We start from the raw sequence: 27,221 nt of genomic DNA, 5'->3' as shown, positions 1-27,221 counted from the left end.
CTGGTTCACAACCACCCCAGTCTTCAGTAGAAGCCTACTTTTAGATGTTGCCCAGTTATTATAAGCCAAGATCTCAAAACCTTAAAAATCTGCTTAACTGGCACGACAATGAGGCAGACACCTTTTAAATCCCTACAAAGTCCAACAAAATGGCTTCCTGATATAAAGAAACAGAAGACATCCTCTTTTCTAGAGAGCAAGACCAAGGCTACACTCGAAGGCTGTCACCATGTGCTTTATTACCATGGTTACTCAAGCCACCCTTAGCCATTCTTGACCATGACAAGGATGTTACACACTCGCTTTACGATTAGAGTCTGGCCCACTGCTTCACTGTGATGCTGACATTGCTTTTGTGATGCTCAACACTGAGCACAAGCTCCTCCCCCACTTGCACCCGGATGGGGTTATCCAGGACCACGGCAGCTTGTTTCCAGTGGGAGGCTTCGCCTGAGGTGTCCAACCTGACTTCATCATCAAGGCACAAATGAAACCAAAATGGGACCGCGGTCACTCGTCCAGATCTACAAATGCGGACCTATGGAAATTGAATTTTGAACATTTCATTAAGGCAAGTAATTCTTTTCTCTTTTTAATCAATGTGAATGCAAAAACTAAAAATATACTGAACCACCCATTCAAACTTAATAACTAAGTCTTAGACACTAATATTTATTCAATCTATTTTTGCATGTTGTCTAGAAAAGAAGATTGAAATCTTCAAAGGAAATGACAGACCATGTAAATATGGTGTCCCTCACTTAAGGTAACTGTTCTGAAAGTGACAAGTGTGATCATTTGTGGTTGTCCTTACCTTTACTTCTCTACTGGAAGTGTTCAAATACGGAGTCATCAGATCTAATCTTAAGAGTTCCACTGGCTGGCTTAAAGGGATACATGGCAATGAAGATAAATCCAGAAATACACGGATAGGCACCTGAGGAGAGAGTACACGGTGACTTTTATCATCTGTAGTCGGGTCTGCTCTATTTGCAATTAGCTCCTTGTGACAGAATGCTTTTCATTGCCTCGTTTATTTTACGCATCAACCTAAGGCATGAATCCTCACAATCAGTTTTTAAGGATGAACAAACAAGCCAAGGTTTAGGCAGGTTCAACACTTTTCTACGTGATGAAAGCACACTCAACTTTTAAGTGGCCAAACAATTCCAGAAACATTTGTACCTAGAATATGTGAGCTAATAAGCAAATAATCTAACAGTAAGTATTAATGTGTTTGATCAGAGGTGCCAACTCTAGCCAGACATGGTGTGTGGCACACGCCCTTAATCCCAGCACTTGGGAGACAAGCACAGTGAGTCCAGACCAGCCAAGGCTACACACTGAGATGCTGCCTCAAACAAACAAACATCAAGGGATGGGCACAAACTCATCTGAACAGATTCATCCTGAAAAATGAGGCCTTTCCTACAAGAGAAAGGTTCTCAAAACCTCAGCTGCAAGTTCAAGTTACTCAGGGTACACCCCATGCCAACCTGTGGTCAGGTCCAGGATTCTGAAGCTCTCAAGTCCCCACACACAGCAATCTCAGTTGCAATCCATCTCTGTCTTTCATACTTTCAAGCCCCTTCCTCGTTTGAAATGAAGAGACAGTGCTGCTCAGAAGCTACTCTCCTGTCTGTGAAAGGTGGCAACTGCCACAGATTTTCAACCTCTCCAGAGCCCTCAATCATTCAACCTTTCATAAAAGCTCAGGGCCCACCCACTTCCGCTCTTCTTTCTGCCTTTACCCCTGTTTGTGCCAGCGACTGAGAACCCTACACTCCCACTTCTCACTGCCTGGGACTGGAATCCTCTCCACTCTACGCACACTGTCCACCCCACTGTGTTTCTCAGCCTAACCTCCTGGCCTCCCTTGTCGCCATCAATAATCTTTCGAGCTCTCTAAATTCAGGTCTCAACCCTTTTTGCGCACACCCCTAATGTTCCATCTAGTCTTGTGGTTTTAAATATCATCTATATGATACTGACTGCTAATTTACAAACTAGGCCTAGAGTTTCATTGATTCCTTATCCACCCCTCCTACACACAAATACAGCTGATCACTATGATGTTTCCCACATCCATAAATAGTAACTATCATTCCTGTTCCTCTCTCACTCCACACCCAATCTCCAAAACTCCAACTTTACATGCAGGAGCACACCTGGCCCCACCTGCAGTCCACGCCACCACCTCTCATGGCATCACTACTGTGACTGTGTCTGCAGCTGGCTTCAAAGTGTTCTATTCCGAACAGTCACTCACCAAAACCATCTTTACAAAGCAAGTTGTTTCATCATGCCACTGTTCAATCCTCTCTGATGCCACCTAAGGATCCTTATTTGCCCCATGGGATATGACCCACACCATATCAGGGATTTTCTTAGTGGACAGTTATCTAGGGTTTGGAGTCATTTAATGACATTTCTGGAATCAGAAATAGCATCCTAGATCCTGAGGGCAAGCAAGGTATCTGAGTGTATGGTGTGAATGTGGAGTTGGAGGTCTTGTGCTCTCTTTCTGCCATGAACAGCTGGTCGAATGAATCTGTGGTCCCCACATAGGCCGTGTTCCTGAAGGAAAACAAGGATGGGTCTCAGGCTGGCACTTATAGGACTCAGCAGCTCCAAAAACGTCTGGTGAAAGGTCTGCCCTTTAATCTTGCACTCAAAGGCAGAGACTATGGGCATATTGCTTTTCTAAGGAGCTGACAACACTGACTTGTGTGCCCATTGTAAGTTCCCACCATGTTTTGTTCTTGTTGACCTGAGTCAATCTACCACCCTCCTTCACAGTCAGAGGCAACAGAAGTTGAAAGGTTTCCTATCCATAGCTGGCAAACCATGGTGCACACTGTCTTCTCTGTGAAGACTATTAACTTTCCTGACACACACAGTTTACGTTGTCTTCTCATTGGCTGTCGTAGAACAGTATTTTGCATGGATGTGGATTCTTTCTTGGGATTTCCCTGCCTGGCTGTCTATGTGAGTGGCTAGAGTTAACTTGATGTCACCAGGCCCATCATCTCTGGGTTAGCTGTCAACCTGCTGAATCGTTGGTCATGGCTCCACCTGGAGGATATGGGGACCCCTCAAGGTTGATCATGCTGGCCATACTCTTACATCTCTTGTCAATGGAGAGGGCCTGCTCCCATCATACACCTCTGATTTATATTGAGATACCTGTTTTGCATAGAGTTGGCAGCAATGTACATGTTGACAGCAGATTCTTGAGTTTTCTAGTTCAAGCCTCCTAAGAAGGAAACACTCCTGACAATCTAATGTGGCCTATTGGACATGTTAGGACTGTAAGGCCTGTCACTGATGGAAGCATGCCTCATTCTCCCTGGAGGGAGTGTACCATCAGGTAAGGTTTGAGGCCACCTGTATACTTGACTTGCAGCACCCACGGGGGTCCCTGCTTCCTTCTAGCATGCCTGCACTGGTCTGCCTGGATTTGCCTCCACAGATGCCCATGGAGTTCTGTATGTGTACACTCTTGCACATGTGCACACACGTCACACAAGATAAAGGTGGAGATTTGAGGTAGATACTGGGTGTCTTCTTCACTTGCTTTTCCACCTTATTTTTAATAGACTGCTATTGGAGGTGGAAATTTTCTGCCATGACAGACTGTGTTCTCTCAAACTGTGAGCCAAAGCAAAACCATACTCTAGGTGCTTTTGTCAGGTACTTTAAAGTTGCAGAGAACTAGTAACTAAGACATGCATGTAATCTGGGAATGGTGACATGTGTCTATAATTCTAGCCCTTGGAAGACAAAAACAAGTTATCCTTGGCAAAAACAAGTTATCCTTGGCATTGAGGCCCTCTGGGCTACATTAGACCCTATCTAAAATAAATCAAAAATAATAAAACAGTGCATGTAGTAAATGCTAAATAAACATTTGTTGAATGGAGTTTTTTTTAAACAATTTTTGTTTTTTATTTTGAAGACAGGGTCTCCTGTAACTCAAATTGACCTTAAACTTTTATTTATTATGTATATAGTGTTCTGCCTGCATGTATACCTGCACACCAGAAGAGGGCACCAGATCTCATTACAGATGGTTGTGAGCCACCATGTGGTTGCTGGGACTTGAACTCAGGACCTCTGGAAGAGCAATCAGTGCCCTTAACCTCTGAGCCATCTCTCCAGCCCTGTTGAATAGTTTGTAATGTACTATATTCTTTGAACAACCTTTGATTTTGTTTCATTGATTCACAGTTATCTAGTAGTCAACCAATGTAAGAGGAGACAATCATTGTAAGAGAGGAGAAATGGGTAAACAGACTAAAATATAAAACTGCCAAGACAGGTCAGTGGTGGTGCATACCTTTAATCCTAGCACTCAGGAGGCAGAGGCAGAAGGATCTCTGTGAGTTTGAGGCCAGCCTGGTCTACAAAGTGAGCTCCAAGACATTCAGGGCTACACAGAGAAACCCTGTCTCAAAAATCAATTAATCAATCAATCAATCTTCCAAGAAAGGTTATGGAGTCTCTTTAGATAAGTGGTCATCAACTAAAGTGAGGTCATGGCATTAGAGCCAACTGTAGGGAGTTACATAGAAATAGAGTAGGTGGGATTTAACCAAGGCAGGATCACCCAGGAACAACAGGGGATGGAGTATACCATTTAAATTACATGAAAAATATACAGAGCACAAAATCTAAGCTGTTAAGGAAAGAGCAGCCATAGCTGGAGACACAGTGAAAAGGCAGCAGGACCAGTAGACTGTAGACTCTGACAGAATTAAAGACTAACTGCCAGAGTTGGGAGCAAGTGGGAATAAAACAGGAAGATGGGAGTGGAGAGAGGCCAGCAGCTAGGAGCACTGACTGCTCTAGCAGATGCCTGTGTTCAGTACCCAGAACCCACACAGTGGCTCACAACCACCTGTGACTAGTTCCAGTAGATCTGACCCCTCTTCTAGACTCCATGAGCAATGCACACACACCACACACGTGCATACAAACACTTATATATTAAATAAGTAAATAATTCTTTTTTAAAATTGTGGGGGAAGGGCATATGGAGCCAGGTGCTAGTAAAGCTGGCCCCCAGGAAAGTGTAGAGGGTGGAACCCAAGTAGTTTACAAAGAAATATGACTGGAGCTTCAGGTCAGGAAAGATGGTGTTCACAGACCACACTGTGAATACTGTAGACTAGGCATGTGACAGGGTAACCTTCAAGCTGATTGGCCCAATGGGGCATTTGCCCCCCTCCCGGGTCTTGTTTTCTTTATGCTTTAAAAAGAGCTTGTTGTTTTTAAATAAATGAGTCCTTGCCTGACTTGGCTCTCTGGTGGATCTGATTGTCTCCCGGGAAAAGGGGAGGCTGAGGATAGGTGAGCAGGGCACTTACCTCTCCTCGGTTCCAGGTCTCCCTTCTGGGGGACCTAAGTTCCCGGTGGGGCAGGACCCCACATAAAATTATAACAGAAAGATAAATGGTGGCATTTTGGGACCATGTGCAGAAGCAGCTTAAATATCACTATCTTGTGATAAGTGATTCACAGGAAAATCTATAAACTTTAGTCAGTATTCATGGCAAAAGTCTTTGGTTATTCTAACCCTCAGGTTGATTTTCGTCATTGACATGTTCCCTTACTCTAGGAAACCGACTGCCTTTCTAATCCAGCTACCCCACTGACTAAGTACAAACTCAAGAGACAAAGATGATGGAGACAGCAAGAGCTTGGCTGAACAGTTCTCTAGACACTTACCTGAAACTGGTTAATAAAAGGCGCTATGTTTAACCCGAGCGTATGCTCTGTTCCTTGAACCGCACTCTCTTCTACCAGTGTCTGAGACTCCACGAGCATCCCGAACATTAGCACATACTGGGGGAAGATCTTGCCTCCAGACTGCAACAAACACCTGAAGAAGGGCAAATCATTGTAAAGCCTTTTTATTCCCTACATTTTACAGATAATAAGTAAGAATCATGAATTAGTGAAGGGTAGATAATATATAGTCTAGTGGACTTTGTCATTATTGACTAGTAGTTCAAAATTTAAACCACTAGAAATAATTGCTCAAGAAGTCACCTTCCATGTGCCGCACCCTCTGCAGCTCCCCCGGTTCCTCGTCTGCATCCCCTAGAATAAGTAGGTTAATCTAAGCCGAGCATTTCCCTATGTCCTGGAGCTGCTACAGCAAATCCATCCAAATCTGAAGAGGGCTTTATAAACTGAGGGGACCTTCAATTTGTACCTGGTGGTTTAGACAACAGATGACAACCTACGAGGTACATCTGACTTCTGAAGTTGTGGCTGTCCTGTAGGTTCTGCCTACCTCCAGAGAGCAGGACCAGAACGAACAGAACTAAACAACGCCCAGTTGGTGTCTGCTGGGGAACGAACTGCTTGGTAGAGTGTAGGGTAAGTCCCTGCAGAGCTGTCGTCAGGAGTACCGGAGCAAAAGGTGGGGGAGAGGAAGAAATAGCTCCTCAAGGGAGAGGGGCACACACAGCTCCCCGAGGTCTTAGTCGCTGGTCATTAACTCCATTTCAGAAGAGGAAAATCTAACCTGGCAACTAGCCTCTCCCCCAGACCTGTCAGAAGCCCTCAGCAGAACAAACTCCTATGTCAGGAACAGACAGACAGTAAGACAATCAATCATCTTACCCCATCACCCACGAAACTGAAAAAGTGACTTCTGAGCCCCAAACCCCCCATTCAATGTTAGGGTTTTTGTTTTACCTGGATATTGCAGCTTTTTCCATTATTTCCTGCTGAATGAGCCCAGATGGCTCAATGACATCTAATATAATTATGCTCCACAATTTGTCTGATTTGGGCCTTTGTAACACAGCAGCTTCATCCTCTGTATGTCTCAGCCAAAACTCAAGTGTTTCCTTAGGGAAGTGATTGGCTTCAGATATGAGGTCCAAAGTGACACAATGCTGGTCTTTCTCCACAGAACTGTAGGGCTTAACCTCACCAAGTGTTCCAGCAATTACAGGCAAAAGAGAGAAGCCTTCAGACACATCCAACACATAGAAAGGGTCAGAGGTGCTCGGCGCAGCTGCGCTCTGTCCACTTCCAGAGTTCATCTCAGTATCCTGACAGGGAGGATCCACGGGCTGGCACAGCTTCTCTGGGGCCAGTGAAGACAACACCCTCCTCATCGCCATCTTAAAGCCTTCATGATAGGGAATGTTATTGAGCAAAGCAATCTCTGTAGGTTCTAACACGCAGGTCTGCTGCAGAGCGTCAGCTCTGCTGGTCTGAAGGTTAGCTAGAGCACTGCAGAGCTCAGCCTCATTCCCTAGAGAGAGGGGGTCTCTACTCTCGGTACAATTGTGTATAACTTCCATTTCGTGTTCCAAATGCAAGATATTGATGCTCTGGATTCTCAGGTAACAATCCTGACAAGATGCTTCCATTGTCACACGGTCCCCAGGCTTTATCCAGTAGTCTGCATTAGTAAGAAAGAAAAATATACATAACTGATTGTCTTAGTCAGGGTTTCTATTGCTGTAATAAACACTATGACCAAAAGCAAGTTTGGGAGGAAAGGGTTTATTTGGCTTACACTTCCACATTATAGTCCATCATTAAAGGAAGTGAGGGCAGGAACCTGGAGACAGGAGCTGATGCAGAGGCCATGGAGGGGTGCTGCTTACCCGCTTACTCTCCATGGCTTGCTCAACTTCCTTTCTATGAAACTAAGGACCACCAGCCCGGGGTAGCACCCCCCCCCTACAATGGACTGGGTCCTCCCCCATCGATTACTAATTATAAAAATGCCCTACAGGCTCACCTATAGCTCCATCTTATGGAGGCATTTTCTTATCTGAGGGTCCTTCTTCTCAGATGACTTTAGCTTATGTGATGTTGACATAAAACACAACTGTCCCCTTGTGCTGTGGGATGCTCTGTATGGCAAATGTGTTGCTCTGATTGGTCAATAAATAAAACACTGATTCGCCAGTGGCCAGGCAGGAAGTATAGGCGGGACTAACAGAGAGGAGAAACGAAAGAACAGGAAGGCAGAAGGAGTCACTGCCAGCCGCCGCCATGACAAGCAGCATGTAAAGATGCCGGTAAACCACGAGCCACGTGGCAAGGTATAGATGTATGGAAATAGATTAATTTAAGCTATAAAAACAGTTAGCAAGAAGCCTGCTATGGCCATACAGTTTGTAAGCAATATAAGTCTCTGTGTTTACTTGGTTGGGTCTGAGCGGCTGTGGGACTGGCGAGTGAGAGAGATTTGTCCTGACTGTGGGCAAGGCAGGAAAACTCTAGCTACAAATGGCACCCAACATGGGGCAAGAGTTTCTACCTAAAATCTGAGAAAAAAGATTCTAAAATGGAGCTAAAAACAGTTCCTAGTTGTTTCTTTCAAGTCAGTGGCAGCCTGCAAGTTTGAGCTACTATGGCAGGTTCCTGGCATTCATGCTCGACCTGCAGTATGGTGGGAATGAGGCCTCTGCAAGTGGCACATTATGCTGCGTCGTGGATTTAGCCTTTGCTAGTACAAAACCAAAAAAAGAGGTTTCTGGGCTACATGCTGCTTTGATAGAAGCATAAACCCACTATTTCTAAGAGTTGATGGCTCCCAGAGCTGGTGGAAAACGTACCACCGCCATGTTGGGAAGCTGAAGTGGGCGCAGCGCCATTTCAGGCTTAGAAGGCTGCAGTTTAAAGCAATAGGATCAAGATAATATAAAAAAAAAATAAGCCACGTAAAGATGGCTACCACACAGAGAATCTGGATTATGTTCTCTTTGATATACGTACCTGAAGAAAAAACATTTGATTTCAAAAGCTGTTGAGTTATGCCAAAATGTATATTTTAAAGGTACCTTGACTTCAAAATTTGGATGTAAAGATATGTTGCTTTGGAAAGGAGGCTCTGCTTTTGTTTCCACAGAAAGCCAGAGGCTATGGATCTGTTCCAGATTAAGATACATCAGGTTTGACCAGCCAAGACCCCCTGAAAGGTCTCTGATGACACCAAGGCCCAGATGATCCAACATCCAGAACTGTTTCAAGGCAACTGGCTCAGATGATACACCCTCACGGACTACTCCATAATCCTAAAATTTTCTTTGTGTCCCCATAAGATACAGCGCCCCCCTCCAGCAGGAAGTAGTAAGAGAAGCTACACCCAAATTCCCGAATTATATATAATTTTACTTTGTTAAGGTTAAAACCTTCCTTTTTGAAAAAAAAAAAAGGGGGGGGAGTGCTGTGGGATGTTCTGTATGGCAAATGTGTTGCTCTGATTGGTCAATAAAACACTGATTTGCCAGTGGCTAGGCAGGAAGTATAGGCAGGACTAATAGAGAGGAGAAAAGAAAGAACAGGAAGGCAGAAGGAGTCACTGCCAGCTGCCACCAGGACAAGCAGCATGTGAAGATGCCAGTAAGCCACGAGCCACGTGGCAAGGTATAGATGTATGGAAATGGATTAATTTAAGCTATAAGAACAGTTAGCAAGAAGCCTGCTATGGCCATACAGTTTGTAAGCAATATAAGTCTCTGTGTTTACTTGGTTGGGTCTGAGCGGCTGTGGAACTGGCAGGTGACAAAGATTTGTCCTGACTGTGGGCAAGGCAGGAAAACTCTAGCTACACCCTTTTCAAATTAAGCTCTGACCAGGTCCACTCCATGGCTGCTGCTGTTCTTGGCAGTCATCCCATGATCTGGCATCTCCAAAGTGCTAGGGTCTCTTGCTGCAACTGAACCGCACCTCAAACTTGCCCTGTGGCTAAAGTTGACCTGGAACTCCTGATTGTCCTCCCTCTACCTCCTAAGTGTTGGGATGACAGACATGTACTACAAAGCCCAGCTTCTTAGTTTTTGTTTTACTGTGGTCAGTAGATGTCCTGCCAAACTGAGGAAGATGTGGAGATAGAAAGAGGCTTTGTCTATAAGCAAAGATAGATGAAATTTGGGCATCAATATCAAGCCTCATTAAATAAACATTCTTTCTTTCTTTCTTTCTTTTTTTTTTTTTTTTTTTGGTTTTTCGAGACAGGGTTTCTCTGTGTAGCTTTGTGCCTTTCCTGGGACTCACTTGGTAACCCAGGCTGGCCTCGAACTCACAGAGATCCACCTGGCTCTGCTTGCCGAGTGCTGGGATTAAAGGCATGCGCCACCACCGCCGCCGCCGCCGCCACCACCGCCACCACCACCACCCAGCTAAATAGACATTCTTAAAGAGACATTCTTTTCTCTAAAGGTAATTTCCAAAAGAACGAAAGCATTCAGCACAATGGTATCTACCAGTCCTTAAGCTTTTGGAAATTTGCATGTTTAGGAACATCACAGCTCAAGGGAAGGCTAAGTCCTGCAGTAAGGACTGCACTGTGCTCCTTCCTGAGTTCCCACGTGGTCCACTGCTAAGCCACCCGGTATAACTGTCATTCGTCTCTTCAGCCCTAGAGCCAGATGAAAATACAGTCTGTACCCAGGTGTGGTGGCACACGCCCATAGCACCAGATAGTGGGGAGCTGAGGCAGAAAGATTGCTTGAGCCCATAAATTTTGCTTCACAACCCTAACTACCTGAGTTCAATGCCTGAAATTCAAGTGAGTAGAAGGAAACAGCTGTGCTCTGACACACGCATGCAATGACCAGTGCACTCCCCAAAACACCTCAAACATCAGACAGACAACAAACAATTAGAACTGAAAAACCAAAGTCGTTATTTTTATGGTTAAGCATTTAAATGGCCTTTCCCTGAGGATCCTTGAAGGGATATTTAAATTACCATAAGAAAATGAAAATAAACGAATACAGATTTTAAAATGTAACTTGCTGAGAGCCAAGCTCTTTTACTTCCATATCTTACCATTCCTCCACCACTCTAGGGTAGACAGCACTGTCCTAGTTTCAGATATGACCCAATAAAAGATCTTTGCCATCAAAGTCATTCAACAGGAGAACCAAGACCTGGATTCAAATCTTCAGACTATAGATTCCACAGTTTACTGGCCTGGTGAATCAGATCCCTGATAGAGACTACACAGACATGTACCTCCTTCCTGCTTTAAATGGGTAGAGTTTTCCATATATCTAACTGCGAAAAACATGGAAACCCATCAATCTGCTATAAATTGTTTTCTTTTCCTAAATAGAAAAATACCTTGAATATAGACTTTCCCCAGGGAAGTTTGCAGATCTCCAAATTCTCTTAAAAGTGCAAGATTTTATATTTGTAGGACTATGTAGATTATAATTTCTATATGTGTTTACTGGAGGGCATATGCACATGCCCTGGCATGATCAGAGGACAACCTGGGGGAGTCAGCTCTCTCTCCCACTATGTGGGTTCCAGAAATCAAACTCAGGTCACTAGGACTGGCAGCAAGCACCTTTATCCACTGAGCCTCTCTCCAGCCAACAACATACATTCTTATGACTTGGGCTCTACAAATGTTATCAGGTTCTCTATGAGTTAAGTACTCCCTCACTTAATAGCTCTACAAATGTTATCAGGAGTTAAGTACTCCCTCACTTAATACTTTCCTAACCTCTTTTGGGGGGAGGAGGAGGGGGGAAGGGGGAGAAGAAAGGGGAAGAAGAAGAGGAAGAAGAGGAAGAAGGAGGAGGAAAAAGAGGTGGAGGAGGGGGAGAAGCAGCAGCACTCACTTGAGAAACATAATAAAATTAAGACATTAATTATCATGGTTTCTGAGCAAGGTCGACAGGCAAATTCTTGAAGTGATTGTTTCTGTTTTTTTTGTTTGCTTGATTTTTAGAGTAAAGTTTCTTTCATCTACTGATAACTAATACTTAAAACTATGAAATGACTAATGAGAATTACAGCTAAGGAGCATGCAACAGAGTAATTTTTAAATTTTAATTTATTTCTTTAGAGACAGGGCCTCACTATGTAAACCTGGCTGGCTCTGAACTGCCTCCAGAGTGCTGTGATTAAAAGTGTGTGACACTGTACACAGTATTTCTGTTTTTTAACAGAATATCTTTTATTTACTCTTGGACAATTTCATACACATAAACAACACTTCTTGATCATGTGCACTCTCAACCCCACCTCCAGGAACTCTCAGCCCCTCTCCCACTTTCCAGGGTAATGATTGACTCTCTCTTATTATTTTTTGAGACTGGGTCTCAGTGTGTAGCCAAGGTTGGCCTAGATGTTGCTGCATAGACCAGACAGGCCATGAATTCCCAGGGGTCTGCTTGCCAACTGAGGCCTTCCCGTCCTGTGACTAATGGCATGTACCACCACAGCGGGCTTTAGTCTCTCTTCTGAACTACATATTGGTTACTTATAAGAAATTTATAATTCTGAAATATTTAAGTAATATTCTTTTGCTGAAAACATCATCTCCAAAGGATTCTTTTTTCCTTTTTGGTCAGTGATTCAATTACTTAGATTAAAGCAACAAATTTTGTTTGATTGGTTTTTGGTGGGGAGTTTGGTTTAAAAAAATTTTAAGATTTATTTATGCATTTTTTAAAATGTATATGGATGTTTTGTCTGCACATCAGAAGAGGCTTTCTGATCCCATGGGACTATGGGTATAGACGGTTCTGAGCTGCCATGTGGGTGCCAGGAATTGAACTTGGGTCCTCTGGAAGAACAGCCAGTGCTCTTAACTAATGTACCATCTCTCCAGCCCCCCAATTTTTTTTAATGAGATAATACTTACCTGCAAGGGCCTGTACTGGATAAACAGCCTGTTCCCAACAGGTCTCCTCAGCAGGACTTGTGGACAGACTGTGTTCGTCATCCAGCTGGAGAACAAACCAAACCATAACAGCGTCCAGCAGGCCTTCTTTAACAGCAGGAATGCGGAGAGGATGCGGCTCTTTAGCTGCAAGACCCCTTAATTCCTGAACAGAAATGTAAAGTGGGTAAGAAACAGAGTTTAGGAAACTAGGAAGGAGACAAAAAAGGTAAATAATAAAAAAGAATGAGAAGGGTTTATAAATGGAATATGTATTTCCCTCAATGTCATACACGAAACCGATTCTCAAAGTTCACAGTCTTTGTTGTTCGAATCTTATTGGAGTGAAAGCTGAAAGATCAGAGAAGCAGAGCAAGCCACAGCCAACCTCACCTCACCAACTCCACGAATCCTCTGACTGTTTGCCTCTGCGTCCTCAATCAAAAGAACTCCAGCTGAAAAGCCTTTAGTTCCTGTCTCCTCACACCTTATATACCTTTCTCTACCCACCCATTAAACACTATGTGTGCTTCCCAGTACTGGGATTAAAGGTGTGTGCCACCACTGCCTGGTTCTGTTTCTCTCCTAGACTGAGTCAATCTCATGTAGTCCAGGGTGGCCTTGAACTCACAGAGATTCAGATGGATCTCTGCCTCCTGACTGTGTGGTGATGTATTGTGTCCCAATATATTGTATACCCTAATAAAGTCTGTCTGAGGATCAGAGGAAAAAGCCAGTCACTATAGTAAACATAGAGGTCAGTCAATGGTAGCACACACCTTTAATCCTATCACTCAGGAGGCTGAGATCCGGTCTGGATCTCTGTGAGTTCAAGGTCACACTGGGAACAGAGCCAGGCATGGTGGTACATATCTTTAATCCCAGCACTTACCATAAAGGTTTGGAGGTCTGTATAGACAGACAGGAAGTGACAGAGCTGGGCAGGAAGAGGAAGTGATGTAGCTGGGCGGAGAGAGGAAATGAGATGGCAGAACAGAAAGGCATGGCTATACAGGAAGTAGGTCTTTTTGAGACTGAGGTGTCAGTGAGGTGAGGTTGGCTGTAGCTTTTCCTATTCCTCTGACCTCTCAGGTTTTTACCCCAATATCTGGCATCGGGTTTTTTATTAATAAGGCAGTTTAGCAATTCGTCCTACACGAGTGCTAGGATTAAAGGTGTGTGCCACCACTGCCTGATCTATGTTTAATCTGGTGCTTGTTCTGTTCATTGATCCTCAGCCAATTTTATTAGGGTTCACAATATATCACCACCAGTCTCGCCCTGCCCAGTTAGGGAGTCACAGAATATCATACATCTGCTAAACATACAGCAGACACATACACACACTCCTGATGAAAACACACCAGTGACGTGGTGCCGGAAGACAAAAACATGCAGCAAAGAACAGGGTCATTTTATTCGGGAAAAGTATTCACGTGCATACGCACACATATGGAGAGAAGAGCAAGCACAGAACACACACTTCAAACAAGCGATGCAGGAAAGGACACCATTTCAGAAGGTGACACTGGGGCCTTTACATTTCTGTTCTGTCCTCCTTCAAAGTGTTAAACACACAGACACTGTTTTTAAAGCCAAAACCTTTACAGGGTGTGTGTGGTGTAAGGAAAAATTCAAAAAAAAACTATTAAAATAAATAAAAGAACAGCTGTGGGGTACTTAACAGCCACACTCCCACTACTCCCGGGACCACTGTGTCTGGTCAGAAACGACCTTAGAACCCAGGACTCTCAACGTCGCAGAACCAAACTTACAACAGCTGCACACCACCCTCGAGAAAGGGGAATTAAGGGGAAGCTTCGACTCCATTTCCAAATTGATGCTGAAGCACCCTTCAGTCTCCTGCCACCCCACCTCACAAGGGCGCAACCAGAAGACATGAACACCATTCTTTCTTCCAGACGCTAGGAAGGGATGGATTTTACAGTTCTCTGCGGGCACTTTCCGCACATCTTCCCATCACCCCAACACACACACACAAACCAGGGCGGTCCACCTGGCGGCTCCTCAGGCCTGCTCTGGCTTTCAAAGGCAAACCCAGCAGGAAGTGTAGCTCGGCAGTACAGAGGCTTGTCTAGCATGCGCCAGGTTCTAGGTCCAATCCCTAGCATCCCCAAAACAAAAGACCTAAATGTCTCTGTCTCAGGAGTCCTTCAGCCCTTGGTGAAATGGGATATGCCATTACCCTAACACAGTGGTTCTCAACTTTACTAATGTGGCGACCCTGTAATACAGTTCCTTACGTTGTGGTGACTCCCAACCATAAAATTATTTTCATTGCTACATCTTAACTGTAATTTTGCTACTGTTATGAATCGTAATGCAAATATCTGTGTTTTCCGATGGTCTTAGGTGACCCCTGTGAAAGGGTCGTTCAACACCTCTCCAAAGGGTCGTGACCCACAGGTTGAGAAACACTGTTCTAACAACTTTAATTTGAAATTTAGATTATTAGGTTTAGATTATTGCTCCTTTTAAGGAAAATGATTAATTTGAGAAAACAGCATGAAAAAGAGAAAAATAATGATCTAGGCTGGAACTTTTGCCTCTGCACTTACATACATAAGAACATGGCAGAATGTGTCCCTGCAAGCAGTTTCATCTAAGGAGCACACATACCTTACTCCTGCTGTCACGGTGGACGTTCATGTAGAGCACACAGCACAGCACAGACTCTCCACAAACTCTAGACAGCTTTTCCCATGCATTCGAAAAGAATTTTTCAAACGGGAATTTAATTTGCTGCCAATCATTTCTTCATAAGTAGAACTTCATGTACATTCAAACAGTAAGACACAGCTGGGCAGTACTGGTGATGGCGCACACCCTTGACCCAGCACCCACTCAGGAGGCGGAGGCAGACGCAGGCGGATCTCTGAGTTCGAGGCCAGCCTGGTCTACAGAGTGAGTTCCAGGACAGGTCTACACAGAGAAAGCATGTCTTGAAAAAAACAAAATAAAACAAAACAAAACAAAAAGTAACACTTCAAAAGGGAAAAAAAAAAAAAGATAAGACTTCATACATTACATAAAACAATTTAGGAAATACTTAAAATTCTTAAAAGTAAGAATTAAGGGCCAGGTATGGTGGCATATCACAGAGGCAGGCGGATTTCTGTGATTTCTAGGCCAGCCTAATCTACAAAGTAAGTTCCAGGTCAGCCAGAGCTGCTAAACAGAGAAACCATGTCTGGGATGGGGGGGTGGGGAAGAGAGTAAGAATTAACTTCTTGATTTGTTTTACCTGAAGACTGTTGAAATCCACTTTCATAATTTCAAAGCACTCTGTCAGAGGCAAATACCCTCCAGGGATCCAACTCATCATCTCCGTTGTGTATGGTTCAACTGCTTCTCCCCTATCTACAGCAGAGTAGGTTGGGCTCTGAAACTTCACATTTGCTGGCAAATGGACACCAGCAATGTCCTTAGTGCCCACCCTGGTAAGAGTGTAAGAAAAGGAGGTAAAAGATGGGTTTTTTAATTATCAACATCATCATCTAACAGTTGAGAAAATATAAATATAAAAGTGAAAACCTCAAAGCCACAGATTTCTTCAATTATAAACATACACAATCACATGAAGAAAATGATAGTCTATATTAAAATGAACAACTTTGTAGGACTGAGAGATGGTTGCTGTTCTTGCAGAGGTCCTGACTCCCAGGGGATATAACACACTCTTATGTCCTACAGATACCACATACACATGGCAGACAGTCACACAAACACACGTGCATAAATAAAAACTGGAAAACTTTAAAAAGGAAAATATTTAGAACACATATTCAATAAATGATTCATATTCAAATGTACACTTGAATTCCAGCAGGTTAACAGAAGACAAACAAAAATGAACAAACACTGAAACTTCACCAAAGAGGACAACCAAATAACATAAGAACATCAGTGATCACCAAAGCAATGAAATCAAAACCACACTACATGCCACCCCCACACACACACAACAGGAGCAGTCAACAGCCAGGGTGCCTGAGGACACTGTCTCACACAACTGTGTTTACTGGTATTCTTTAATGAGTTAAATTGACACATCGAGGCATTTATAGACATAGAGTTGATAGTCAACCAGTACATCCCCCTTCAACCAACTTGGTAGTTGGGGGTCTGTCTGTCTGTCTGTCTGTTATCCTTGTGCCTACCAACCTCTAACCATTTTTACTATTGCCCTGTAACATGAACAGAGATTAATGAACAACTCACAGCAAAGATGAGCAGTAGTAGCTATGGACTACTAATCAGTTCAGAGAGATTTTTATTTCTTTCCTTTATTCATCAGCACTACCTAAAATATTATGTTACCTTTACACAAGAAGGAGACATCTTTGAATGATTTAAAATTCCATTCCGCCCAATCACTGCATTAATGAAGTTACTAAGAAAACCAATACTAAAATTTATCTTCACACTGGAAATCCTTACTTGAATCCTTCGATTGAAATCAATCTGAATTTAGTATTTTTCTATATAAACTTCTCACACAGTTAAACGACAGTGAGCTGTATGAAAACAATTTCCATTTAGAAAAAGCTGGGTGGGGTGGTGGTGGCGCATGCCTTTAATCCCAGCACTTGGGAGGCAGAGGCAGGTGGATCTCTGTGAGTTCGAGGCCAGCCTGGGCTACCAAGTGAGTTACAGGAAAGGAGCAAAGCTACACAGAGAAACCCTATCTCAAAAAAACCAAAAAAGAAAGAAAGAGAGAGCGAGCTGGGTTTAATCCTGGAGTTCTTCTTAAAGTTAGTAAGACTAAACATTATAAACATGCACTAAGCCTTGAAGTAGTGTTTTGGGTTTGTTTCTTTTTTGTGGGGGGTGGGGGTGTTGAAGGGGGCTTTCTGAGTCAGGGTTTCTCTCTGTAGCCCGGGCTGTCCTGGAACTTGCTCTGTAAGTTCCTGGGCTGGAAATCAAAGATCCACCTGCCTCTGCCAGTGCCCGTGCTCCCCCAGTGCTGAAACTAAAGGTGTGCACCACCACTGCCGGGCTTGGAGTGTTCTTCTAGCCACTCACCTGTGATGTCTTCGGATCTCTGCACACTCTATTGCCATCCCAAATATAACAGCACTTGCTGGGATAACTTTCCCATACTGTCCACAATTTCCCTTTTCTCCTTTGGTCTGAAAATATAACAAAAGTCACATCATTCCATGTACAAATAAGAGAGTGTGTGTGTGTGTGTGTGTGTGTGTGTGTGTGTGTGTGTGTGTGTGCGTGTGCGCAGGCTAAGGAATTTTTCCTTTAAAAAGTATTTTCACTGTTTTGTGTGTATATATAAATATATATGTTACTTAGTGTTTAGAATACAAGTACAAAGAGGTACAGAGGTGTAAAACTGTATCAGTTCAGGATACAATTTAATGAGAAAAAAAAAAAAAAAAAAAAGCCAGGTGGTCGTGGCACATGTCTTTAATCCGAGCACTAGGGAGGCAGAGGCAGGTAGATCTGTGCAATCAAGGCCAACCTGGTATATAGATAGAGCTCCAGGACAGCCAGGCTTCATAGAAAAATTCTGTCTTGAAAACAAAACAAAAACAAAAATGGAGGGACTGGAGAGATGACTCAGAGGTTAAGAGCACTGGCTGCTTTTGCAGAGGACCGAGGTTCAATTCCCAGTACCACAAGCAGCTCACAGCCATCTCTAGCTCCAGCCCCCACAGGATGCAATGCCTTCTGACCTCCACAAGCACTGCACACATGTGACAGGCGCACACACATCCCACAGGCACGCACACACTCAATAGGCGCACACACATCCCACAGGTACACACACATCCCAAAGGCACACACACACTCAACAGGTACACACACACTCAACAGGCACACACACATCCCACAGGTACACACACACTCAATAGGCGCACACACATCCCACAGGTACACACACACTCAATAGGCGCACACACATCCCACAGGCACACACACACACTCAACAGGTGCACACACATCCCACAGGCACACACACACTCGACAGGTACACACACATCCCACAGGCACACACACACTCGACAGGCACACACACATCCCACAGGCACACACACACTCGACAGGCACACACACATCCCACAGGTACACACACACTCGACAGGCACACACACATCCCACAGGCACACACACACTCGACAGGCACACACACATCCCACAGGCACACACACATCCCACAGGCACACACACATCCCACAGGCACACACACACTCGACAGGCACACACACACTCGACCGGCACACACACATCCCACAGGCACACACACACACATCCCACAGGCACACACACACTCGACAGGCACACACTGGCAAAACATTCAAACAGAAAAGTAAATACATATTTAAAAAACAGAAAGAAAAGCAGACTTGACATAGAGCTCAGCAGTAGAGGACACCAGCCATGTGTGAGGCACCAACTCCTCGCACCAGAAACCGAAAGAAGAAAAATGTCAAAGTCATTATTGAAAATGAACTGCTGTTCCATGTGCAATACACATCGTCTTCCATAAACAGCGGGTTTTATTAAGGTCCCTTGGTACAGTCAACGTATACAGTAAATGAACTGTACGACACACACAGCACGGGGCTACAGCAGAGGAGTTCAGTGTTCTGTCTAGTCGCCCGAACTCACCGAGTACCTTAGGATATTACCGAGCTAGTATTACTATCCTCTTTTCTAGAGATCTGCCAAAATTCCGAGCATTAACACCGTAAGATTCAGAGTACTTCCCTCTCCAACAACTAGACTCAAGAATTTTAGTCAGTACCTCCACAAATAACATCATTCATACAACTCCCTTCTCATTGAACTCTTAGCCGTAAACCTCACTGGTATATACACTGCGCAGTGTGTTACACCGCTGTACCTCACTGGTACATACAGTGTGCACTGTGTTACACCACTGTACCTCACTGGTACACACAGTGCGCACTGTGTTACACCGCTGTACCTCACTGGTACATACACAGCACACTGTGTTACACCACTGTACCTCACTGGTACACACAGTGCGCACTGTATTACACCGCTGTACCTCACTGGTACATACACTGCGCACTGTGTTACACCGCTGTACCTCACTGGTACATACAGTGCGCACTGTGTTACACCACTGTACCTCACTGGTACACACAGTGCGCACTGTGTTACACCGCTGTACCTCATTGGTACATATAGTACGCACTGTGTTACACCGCTGTACCTCACTGGTACACACAGTGTGCACTGTTACACCACTGTACCTCACTGGTATGCACAGTGCACACTGTGATACACTGCTGTTGAATGCTTTCTATTGTTTCTTTTCAGGTACACAGACATACTCTGATATATTTCCAGTCTTGCGAACATTCTCGGGCCTCTTGAAATAATAAATACTTAATCAGATTTGAGTGCTTTCACGCAGCTTACCTTTGGTTGCAGAAGTAAATGCTCCCATGCATGAATTAAACTCTCCACAATTCCTTCTCCAAACACACCTGCATCGACAGTTTCTGTTACAACTAGGGACACTCTATAGAATGATGTTTTAAAGATACATGTAAGTAAAATGACATGCTATTTATATAAAGCTGTCAAGACAAGAGAAAAAAGGCAAACATGTTACAGAAAATCTCTATGTAAACTTTCCTGATACATTTTATTTTAGTATCTTCCCCTGAATCCTGAGGTGTCCCTTGGGCTCCTCTCTTCTTCATCAGCTCCCTTTCCTTAATCTAGGCATAAAAGGGTTGCCTTCTCAGACTCTCATTCCCTGCCTAAGTCCTTAAGAGTAATTGGTACCCACATCTTTACTAGTCCCTTAACATCAACTATTGAGCTTCTAACACCCCAGACAAATGTTTTTCTCCCAACCAGAACTTGGGATGTGGAGACAAGAGGATCAGGCAGAAGTTAAAGGTAATCTTTGACTATGTTGTGGGTTTGAAGCTAGCCTGGGCTACATGGAACCCTGTACTAAAAAAGCAAAAGCAAATCAAGGAGGGAATACATCCAGATTCTCTACCATCAATGACCCTTCTCAAAATGAATTTTTGTTTTGTTTTTGTTTTTTGGAGACAGGGTTTCTCTGTGTATTCCTGGCTGTCCTGGAACTCACACTGTAGACCAAGCTGGCCTCAAACTCAGAGATCCTCCTGCCTCTGCCTCCCAAGTACTGGGATTAAAGGCGTGTACCACCCCACCAGGAATGAATTTTTTCAGCTGTCTTTTTTTAAAAAAAAAAAAAAAAAAAAAAAACATGTTTGTTTTGTGTGTGAATACATGTACACACTCTTTCTGTGGGTACGGGTGTACCATAATGCACGTGTGGATGTCTGAGATGGTTCTCTCCTTCTACCTTGTGGGTTTGAGGGACTGAACTCAGGTCATGAGGCTTGGCAACAAATGTCTTTACCCAGTGAGCCACCTTGCCAGTCCAGTTATGATTTGATATGCAAATAACATTTAATGCTGACAAGAACCTTCCCTCCCAAAATTCCATCTTGACCGTCTACATTACACGTATCTGACTACGCCTCTCCTACCCTTCTCCAGTCTCCACAAACCTACCCCAGAGGTCCGCTCCTTTCCTCATTCATTCTTTCTCAGAAAGATTTCCCCTTCTCTGAACTTCTCTAGCTTTCACTGCCGGCACCGTTCACTGTATCTAAAGATGTACAAAAATGTCATAATAGTCCTTATGCTCCTCTCCAGATGTGGAGGCATCTGAGAGGTAGGGATGACTTGGGTATCCTCCACGGTACCTAGACCCAACTATCTACAGACAGAAAACATTCACTATTTATAACCGCATACACTTAGAATATGAAAAGTACCTCTGTCGTCTAGTCCTACAACTTAGTCCAGAAATTTGCTTATGGTCAAAGTGAACAAGTAGGAGTCTGAACTGAAATATCTATTTCACCTGCTTCAAAAGCACTCCGTGAGGAAAATACACATTACAGTAACCTTAGCTTCATGCCAGTCCAAATCTTATGTGGAAGCCCTAATCGTATACTTGGAGACAGAGCCCTTAGGAGGCAATTAAGGTTAATGAAGTCACCAACATGAGGTCCTAATCCAGCAGGACTGGTGTCCTACTGAAAGAACCAACACTAGCATTAAGTCACACACAGGAAAGGTCCCATGAGGACACAAAGAACAGGTAGCCAACTGCAGCCAGGAGGAACCCTACCTGAAAAATTATGTGCCTGGTGTTTAAATTCTGTGATCTTAGGCTCCTAAGACAACTTAGGACAACGTTTCTGTTTTGTATAAAGTGAGTATGCACCTGCATTAACATGATAAACTTCTTCTCTAACAAACACCACTGACAAGTGTAAGTACCATGCACACATTATTAAAACTAGAAGAAGACTTAAAAATCAGAGTTCAAATAACAATAGAGTACCAAAAACTTCTTTACATGTAGACTACATTTAAGTAAGCCACAAGACAGACAGCACAGGCAGTTACAACACAAGTGTTACATTATGAAAGGGAAAGTTCAGCCGGGGGGCGGTGGAGCTCTGTGACTGTGAGTTCAAGGCCAGCCTGGTCTACAGAGTGAGTTCTAGGACAGCCAGGACTCTTTCACAGAGAAATCCTGTCTTGAAAAAATTTTTTAAAAAGGAAAGCTCTTTAAAAATGATGGGCCAGAGGACGTTCAAATCCCTTCTAGTTCTCATCTTCCACTGCTCTCCTGCCCACAGTGAGATGCAGATGAAAACATAAGGCTTCTCAGACTGCACATACAGTATCTGAAGGCCACAGGAAGACACTCTTGTCAACTGGCACTTCTAAACTTTCATTTTAATCAAGGATAGTGATGAAAATGTGATGTCTGCTCAGTGTGAACTGTTTACACTTTAAACAGTTACTTAACACTGCTGACCTACAGGAAGTTTATCCACTTTTATGGACAAAAAAGCATGAGTTTATGTGAGGTGTTAAAGAAGGGTTTTTGTTAACTTTCTCAGTATCAATTTTTCTTGAGTTCTTTAGATACTTTTTAAAAAGTACGTTATTATAAAATCCTATATCTTATTAAACTGGCTGATAACCGTACCACAAAATGAGGATGTTAATACTTTTTTTAACATAAGAAGCTGGAAATGCATCTTAATGTTTCGGGTGAGTTATAAACACACCTTTCAGGAATGTGTTTTGGAATCTCTATATCAAGTGACTTCATATGGAGGAGCTGAATCCCAGTGTCCATCTTGTTTGCAGCCACAACATCACAGGCGAGCTCGTACATGGTCCTGGACAGTTCGCAGGCATACACGGAGTGTGCACCAGCTTTTTTAGCAAACATGCTGCAAGAGAAAAGAACCCACTGTGAACACTTCCAATGTTAACAAAACTATGACTCTGTCAAACACGAGATCTTCCTTCCATTCCTCAATATAACGATCATTTCCTCTGCATTTAAAGATCTGGGCGAGCAAGACGGCTCAAAGGGTAAAGCATCTGCCACTCAAGTCTGACAACTCAAGTTCAATCCCTGAACCCACAGTGGAAGGAGAAAACTGACTCCTGAGAGTTAACTTCTGGCTTGCACATGCACACGTGTATACACACACACACCACACACACACACACACACACACACACACACACACAGAGAGAGAGAGAGAGAGAGATTAATAATAATCTAATTAGGCCAGGCAGTGATGGAGCACACCTTTTCTTTAAAAGATTTATTTATTTATCATGTATACAGTGTTCTGCCTGTGCATTTGCCTCTAGGCCAGAAAAGGGCACCAGATCTCATTATAGATGGTTCTGAGCCACCATGTGGTTGTTGGGAATTGAACACAGGACCTTTGGAAGAGCAGCCAGTACTCTTAACCTCTGAGCCATCTCCAGCCCCCTGTGGAGCATATCTTTAATCCCAGCACCCAGGAGGCAGAAGCAGGTGAATCTCTGTGAGTTCAAGGCCAGCTACATAGCAAGTTCTAGGACAGCCAAAGATACATAGTAAGACACTATCTCAAAAAGGTCTAAGAAAAAAATCAAGATAAAAAAATAATAATAAATGAAGCTGGGTATGGTGGTGCACGTCTTTAATTTCAGCACTCAGGAGGCAGAGGCAGGCAGATATGTGTAAGTTCAAGGCCAGCCTGGTCTACAGAGGGAGTTCAAGGACAGCCAGGAATACAAAGAGAAACCCTGTCTCAAAAAAAGAAAAACAGTAATAAGCATCATCATAATAATAAATAAAAAGAAAGAATGAACTAACATACTTGTTTAAAAACAAATCATTCAATAAAAAATGACATCCACACATTTTGTTTTGTTTTGTTTTGCTTTTGGCTTTTGGCTTTTTGAGACGGGGTCTCTCTACATAGCATTGGCTGTCCTGCAACTCACTGTGTAAACCAAGCTGGCCTCAAAGTCACAGAACTCCTCCTGCCTCTACCTCCCAAGTTCTGGGATTAAAGGCAGTACTACCACACCCGGCTCAGCATCCACACAATTAAGACACAACTAGCAAGAAGTTTGCTCAATAGGCTTTCTAGATTCCACCAAAATGTTAATATAAAAAAAATACTCTAAAATTCATTATTCGGAATTTCAATAACCCCAAGTTTTTCTTAGTTTTCTTGAACTTTTGATAAGTAAAATCATAGTAAAAAGTACAATACTAATAGTTGCATCAAGCTGGGTGGTGGTGGCATGTGCCTTTAATCCCAGCACTCAGGAGGCAGAGACAGGGAGATCTCTGTGAGTTGGAGGCCAGCCTGGTCTACAGAGTGAGTTCCAGGACAGCCAGGACTGTTACACAGAGAAACCCTGTCTCAAAAAAAAAAAAAATTAGTTACATGAATAACTCTAACAATATTATGAAAAATGACTACTATTTTTATATATCAACGTTGCAATTCTGCTCTCTAACAAAACTGTTCAGTCATGTAAATATGATAAAGAAAGAATGATTACAACAAACCTCAGTATTCCAGTTCCTGTGCCAATATCCAAAACACTTTTGGAGCCCAAGCACACGGCCTTCTGGATGGCTGCATTATAAACCCTATTCCTCTTGGCGTCATTGAGCATGAGGAAGTGCCAGCGCTCTACCAACCAGTTGGCAGCACGGTAAAAGTTCTCCTTTGCATCACTGAAGTCGGGGTTGAGCTTCACCGCTTTATGAAAATACCCAGCTGCCTCATCGCGAAAGCCCATTCTAGGGGAAGATATGAAAGAATACATTCACCTCTGCGTGGTCAATTACAGTGCCACTGTTCACTCACGACCCCAGATCCCAGAGCAGTCAACCTCCAGGCAAAACTTTCTCCTTCTGTGAGTAAGGCACTCTCCTGACTTCTTTTCTGAATCTCTACCTAGGCATCTCAGAGGGCCTGTGTGTGGGAATGGGGCAGCAAAGGCATTAACTTGTACTGAATTGAATATGAGCAGATAAAAAATAAAAGACAAAGGGGAAATACGATTAAGTCTTCTGAATGCTGCTTCTCAAACTGTGGTGAAAACCTCCCTGTCACTGTTTAAAATAGCTAATCATAGGCTGACTGCACTGCCCACAACTAGACACTTCTCACATCCCATCGGACTTCAGCAGCATCCAAACTGGTCTACACTTTGTTCACTCCACAAGCTCTCACTTGAGCAGAGACACGGATTTCTACTACTATCAAATTCTCTACACAGCTGTCACGAATCAGGAATTTACAGAGCACACATTCAACAGAGCAGAACAAGAGGAATTCTCACTTCTTTCTTCCCAAGCACCGTTAGTCACCATCCATTCTAGAGAAGCTTCATCATGACTATCATTCTAGGCATGGCTAAGACAAATGGGACAAGTAACAAAAGGGAGATGCTGGTTAGATTGTAGGCACTCACGTTTTAAAACTGAAATACTTAAGGTCAGTGTACGTTACTTCTTTGTTACCCCGAAGGGAGAGGTATCTTGTTTATATTCTGAGACTGCACAGAATAACCATCACAGAAGAAAACACATGGTATTGATGTGAACAAGCCTCACCATGCTGAACCAAGATGTGTAACAAGGAAGATTGCTGCTGACTTCATTTATTTTATCAGAACCGCAGAGACTGTACACACTCCCTTCTCCAGAGCCCTGGCCCTGCACAGCCCTTGGGAGTAGGAGAAAAAACTACTAGGTTGATTATTGTGCTGGTTTCAATCTAACTGGCCCTGTAAGTTCACAGAGAGTAGCACTATTAGGAGGTGTGGCTTTGTTGGAGGAAGAGTGTCACTGTGGCAGTGGACTTAGGGTCTCATATATGCTTAAGCCATGCCTAGTGTCTCAGTTCACTTCCTCTTGCCTGCTGATCAAGATGTAGGACTCTCAGTTCCAGCACCGCCATGTCTGCCTGTACACTGCCATGTCCCACCAGGATGACAGTGGACTGAACCTGTTGTAAGCCAGCCCCAACTAAATGTTTTCTTTATAAGAGCTGACTTTGTCATGGTGTCTCTTCACAGCAATAGAATATCTAACTAAAATAATTATCAACGGCTAATAGACTCTAGATATAGTTAAGAGAAATTCTGTGGTCACTAAGGCACTTTTCAGCTCATTACTAAAACATCAACGATCTGAGAGAAGACAATGGTGCAGAAATGCATGAGAACATCTAGAAGGAATATAAAATGAGGTTCATTTATTAAATTCTTAAATCTGAAAATGCAACTTGCCAATTTGGCAGAACCATGCTCTTTCCCCCATTACTTTACAACTTCCAAATTCACAAGCAATGCTAACTTTTCATTGTAGTCCTATAATTTCTCAGGAATGTGTATGGTGTGGTGGTGTGCACAGAGTTCACATGGCAGGCCTGATGGGTGCCCTTTGAGAAACTACTTCCAAGGCTGACCTCTGACTGTCATGTGGGTACTGAGACTGATGAGGGTTTTCATTGTTTTAACTGATAATGAGGGAGCCAATGTGCCTTCATGTTTATATAAGCAATGTAACTTATGCTGCATATGGCTTTTATTCTGGGAGTCTAGAGTCTGGGTATGCACCACAGGGAGGTGGAGGCTAAGTATGCAACCTCCAATAAAAACCCTGTGTACCAGACTGCAAGCCCAGCGCCACTTTGAGATCTTTGGCAGCAGTTAACTCTGCAGCTCACACAAGATTGAGCTTGTATGATAATGAGTATTCAGAGACGGGTAATACCTGGGGGGGGGGTGCTCACCAACCTAAGACAGAGTGCCCATGTGGCCTGGGCAGGCATCTCCATGATGGGTAAGGTGACCTGCTGACGTCCCACATAACCTAAGTCAGAAGCTCATTTTTTAGTAAAAGAGGGACCTGTAGGGCCCTGGCCCCCATTTTGGGTAACTGTTGCCTTGCTTGCTGACCTTGACCTTGATATCCTCCCTATGCTAATTCCCTCCGGGGTTTCACCTTCCTGAATGCTTAAGGGAAGCTCCTTGTCTGTGTATCCTGCATAATGGGCGTTAACAGCTTAGATGCAAGGTTGTAAAACATCAGTAGCGAACTTCTGCCCTCCAGGTTCTCCCATTGTGCTGTAATCCTGTATTTAAGACCTCCTCCCTCCTTCAATAT

General features: G+C 43.6%; 1 protein-coding gene across 9 annotated transcripts; it reads right to left on the bottom strand.

The window, feature by feature from the left end:
• Positions 1 to 217: 217 nt before the first annotated feature.
• Positions 218 to 25,885, bottom strand: Prmt9 (protein arginine methyltransferase 9). 9 transcript variants are annotated; one of them, XM_037206117.1, is made up of 10 exons: positions 24,609 to 25,885; positions 22,807 to 22,974; positions 20,087 to 20,189; positions 17,705 to 17,811; positions 15,924 to 16,116; positions 12,641 to 12,824; positions 6,709 to 7,426; positions 5,731 to 5,884; positions 815 to 937; positions 218 to 538 (listed from the first exon to the last, which is right to left on the bottom strand). In XM_037206117.1, the coding sequence occupies exons 1-10, from the start codon at positions 24,869 to 24,871 to the stop codon at positions 311 to 313; spliced, it is 2,241 nt and encodes a 746-aa protein (XP_037062012.1). In that variant the 5' UTR covers positions 24,872 to 25,885; the 3' UTR covers positions 218 to 310. The 9 variants fall into 9 exon arrangements, with proteins under 9 accessions (XP_037062012.1, XP_037062015.1, XP_037062013.1 ...); XM_037206120.1 differs by having other exon boundaries at positions 20,087 to 20,154; positions 24,609 to 25,874; XM_037206118.1 differs by lacking the exon at positions 22,807 to 22,974 and having other exon boundaries at positions 24,609 to 25,884.
• Positions 25,886 to 27,221: the final 1,336 nt, after the last annotated feature.

This window comes from Peromyscus leucopus, chromosome 5 (assembly GCF_004664715.2).
Source record: "Peromyscus leucopus breed LL Stock chromosome 5, UCI_PerLeu_2.1, whole genome shotgun sequence".
In the NCBI taxonomy this organism is placed as follows: Eukaryota; Metazoa; Chordata; class Mammalia; order Rodentia; family Cricetidae; genus Peromyscus; species Peromyscus leucopus.
Note: the sequence above shows the minus strand (reverse complement) of the source record. Positions and strands in the feature narration are given on the sequence as shown.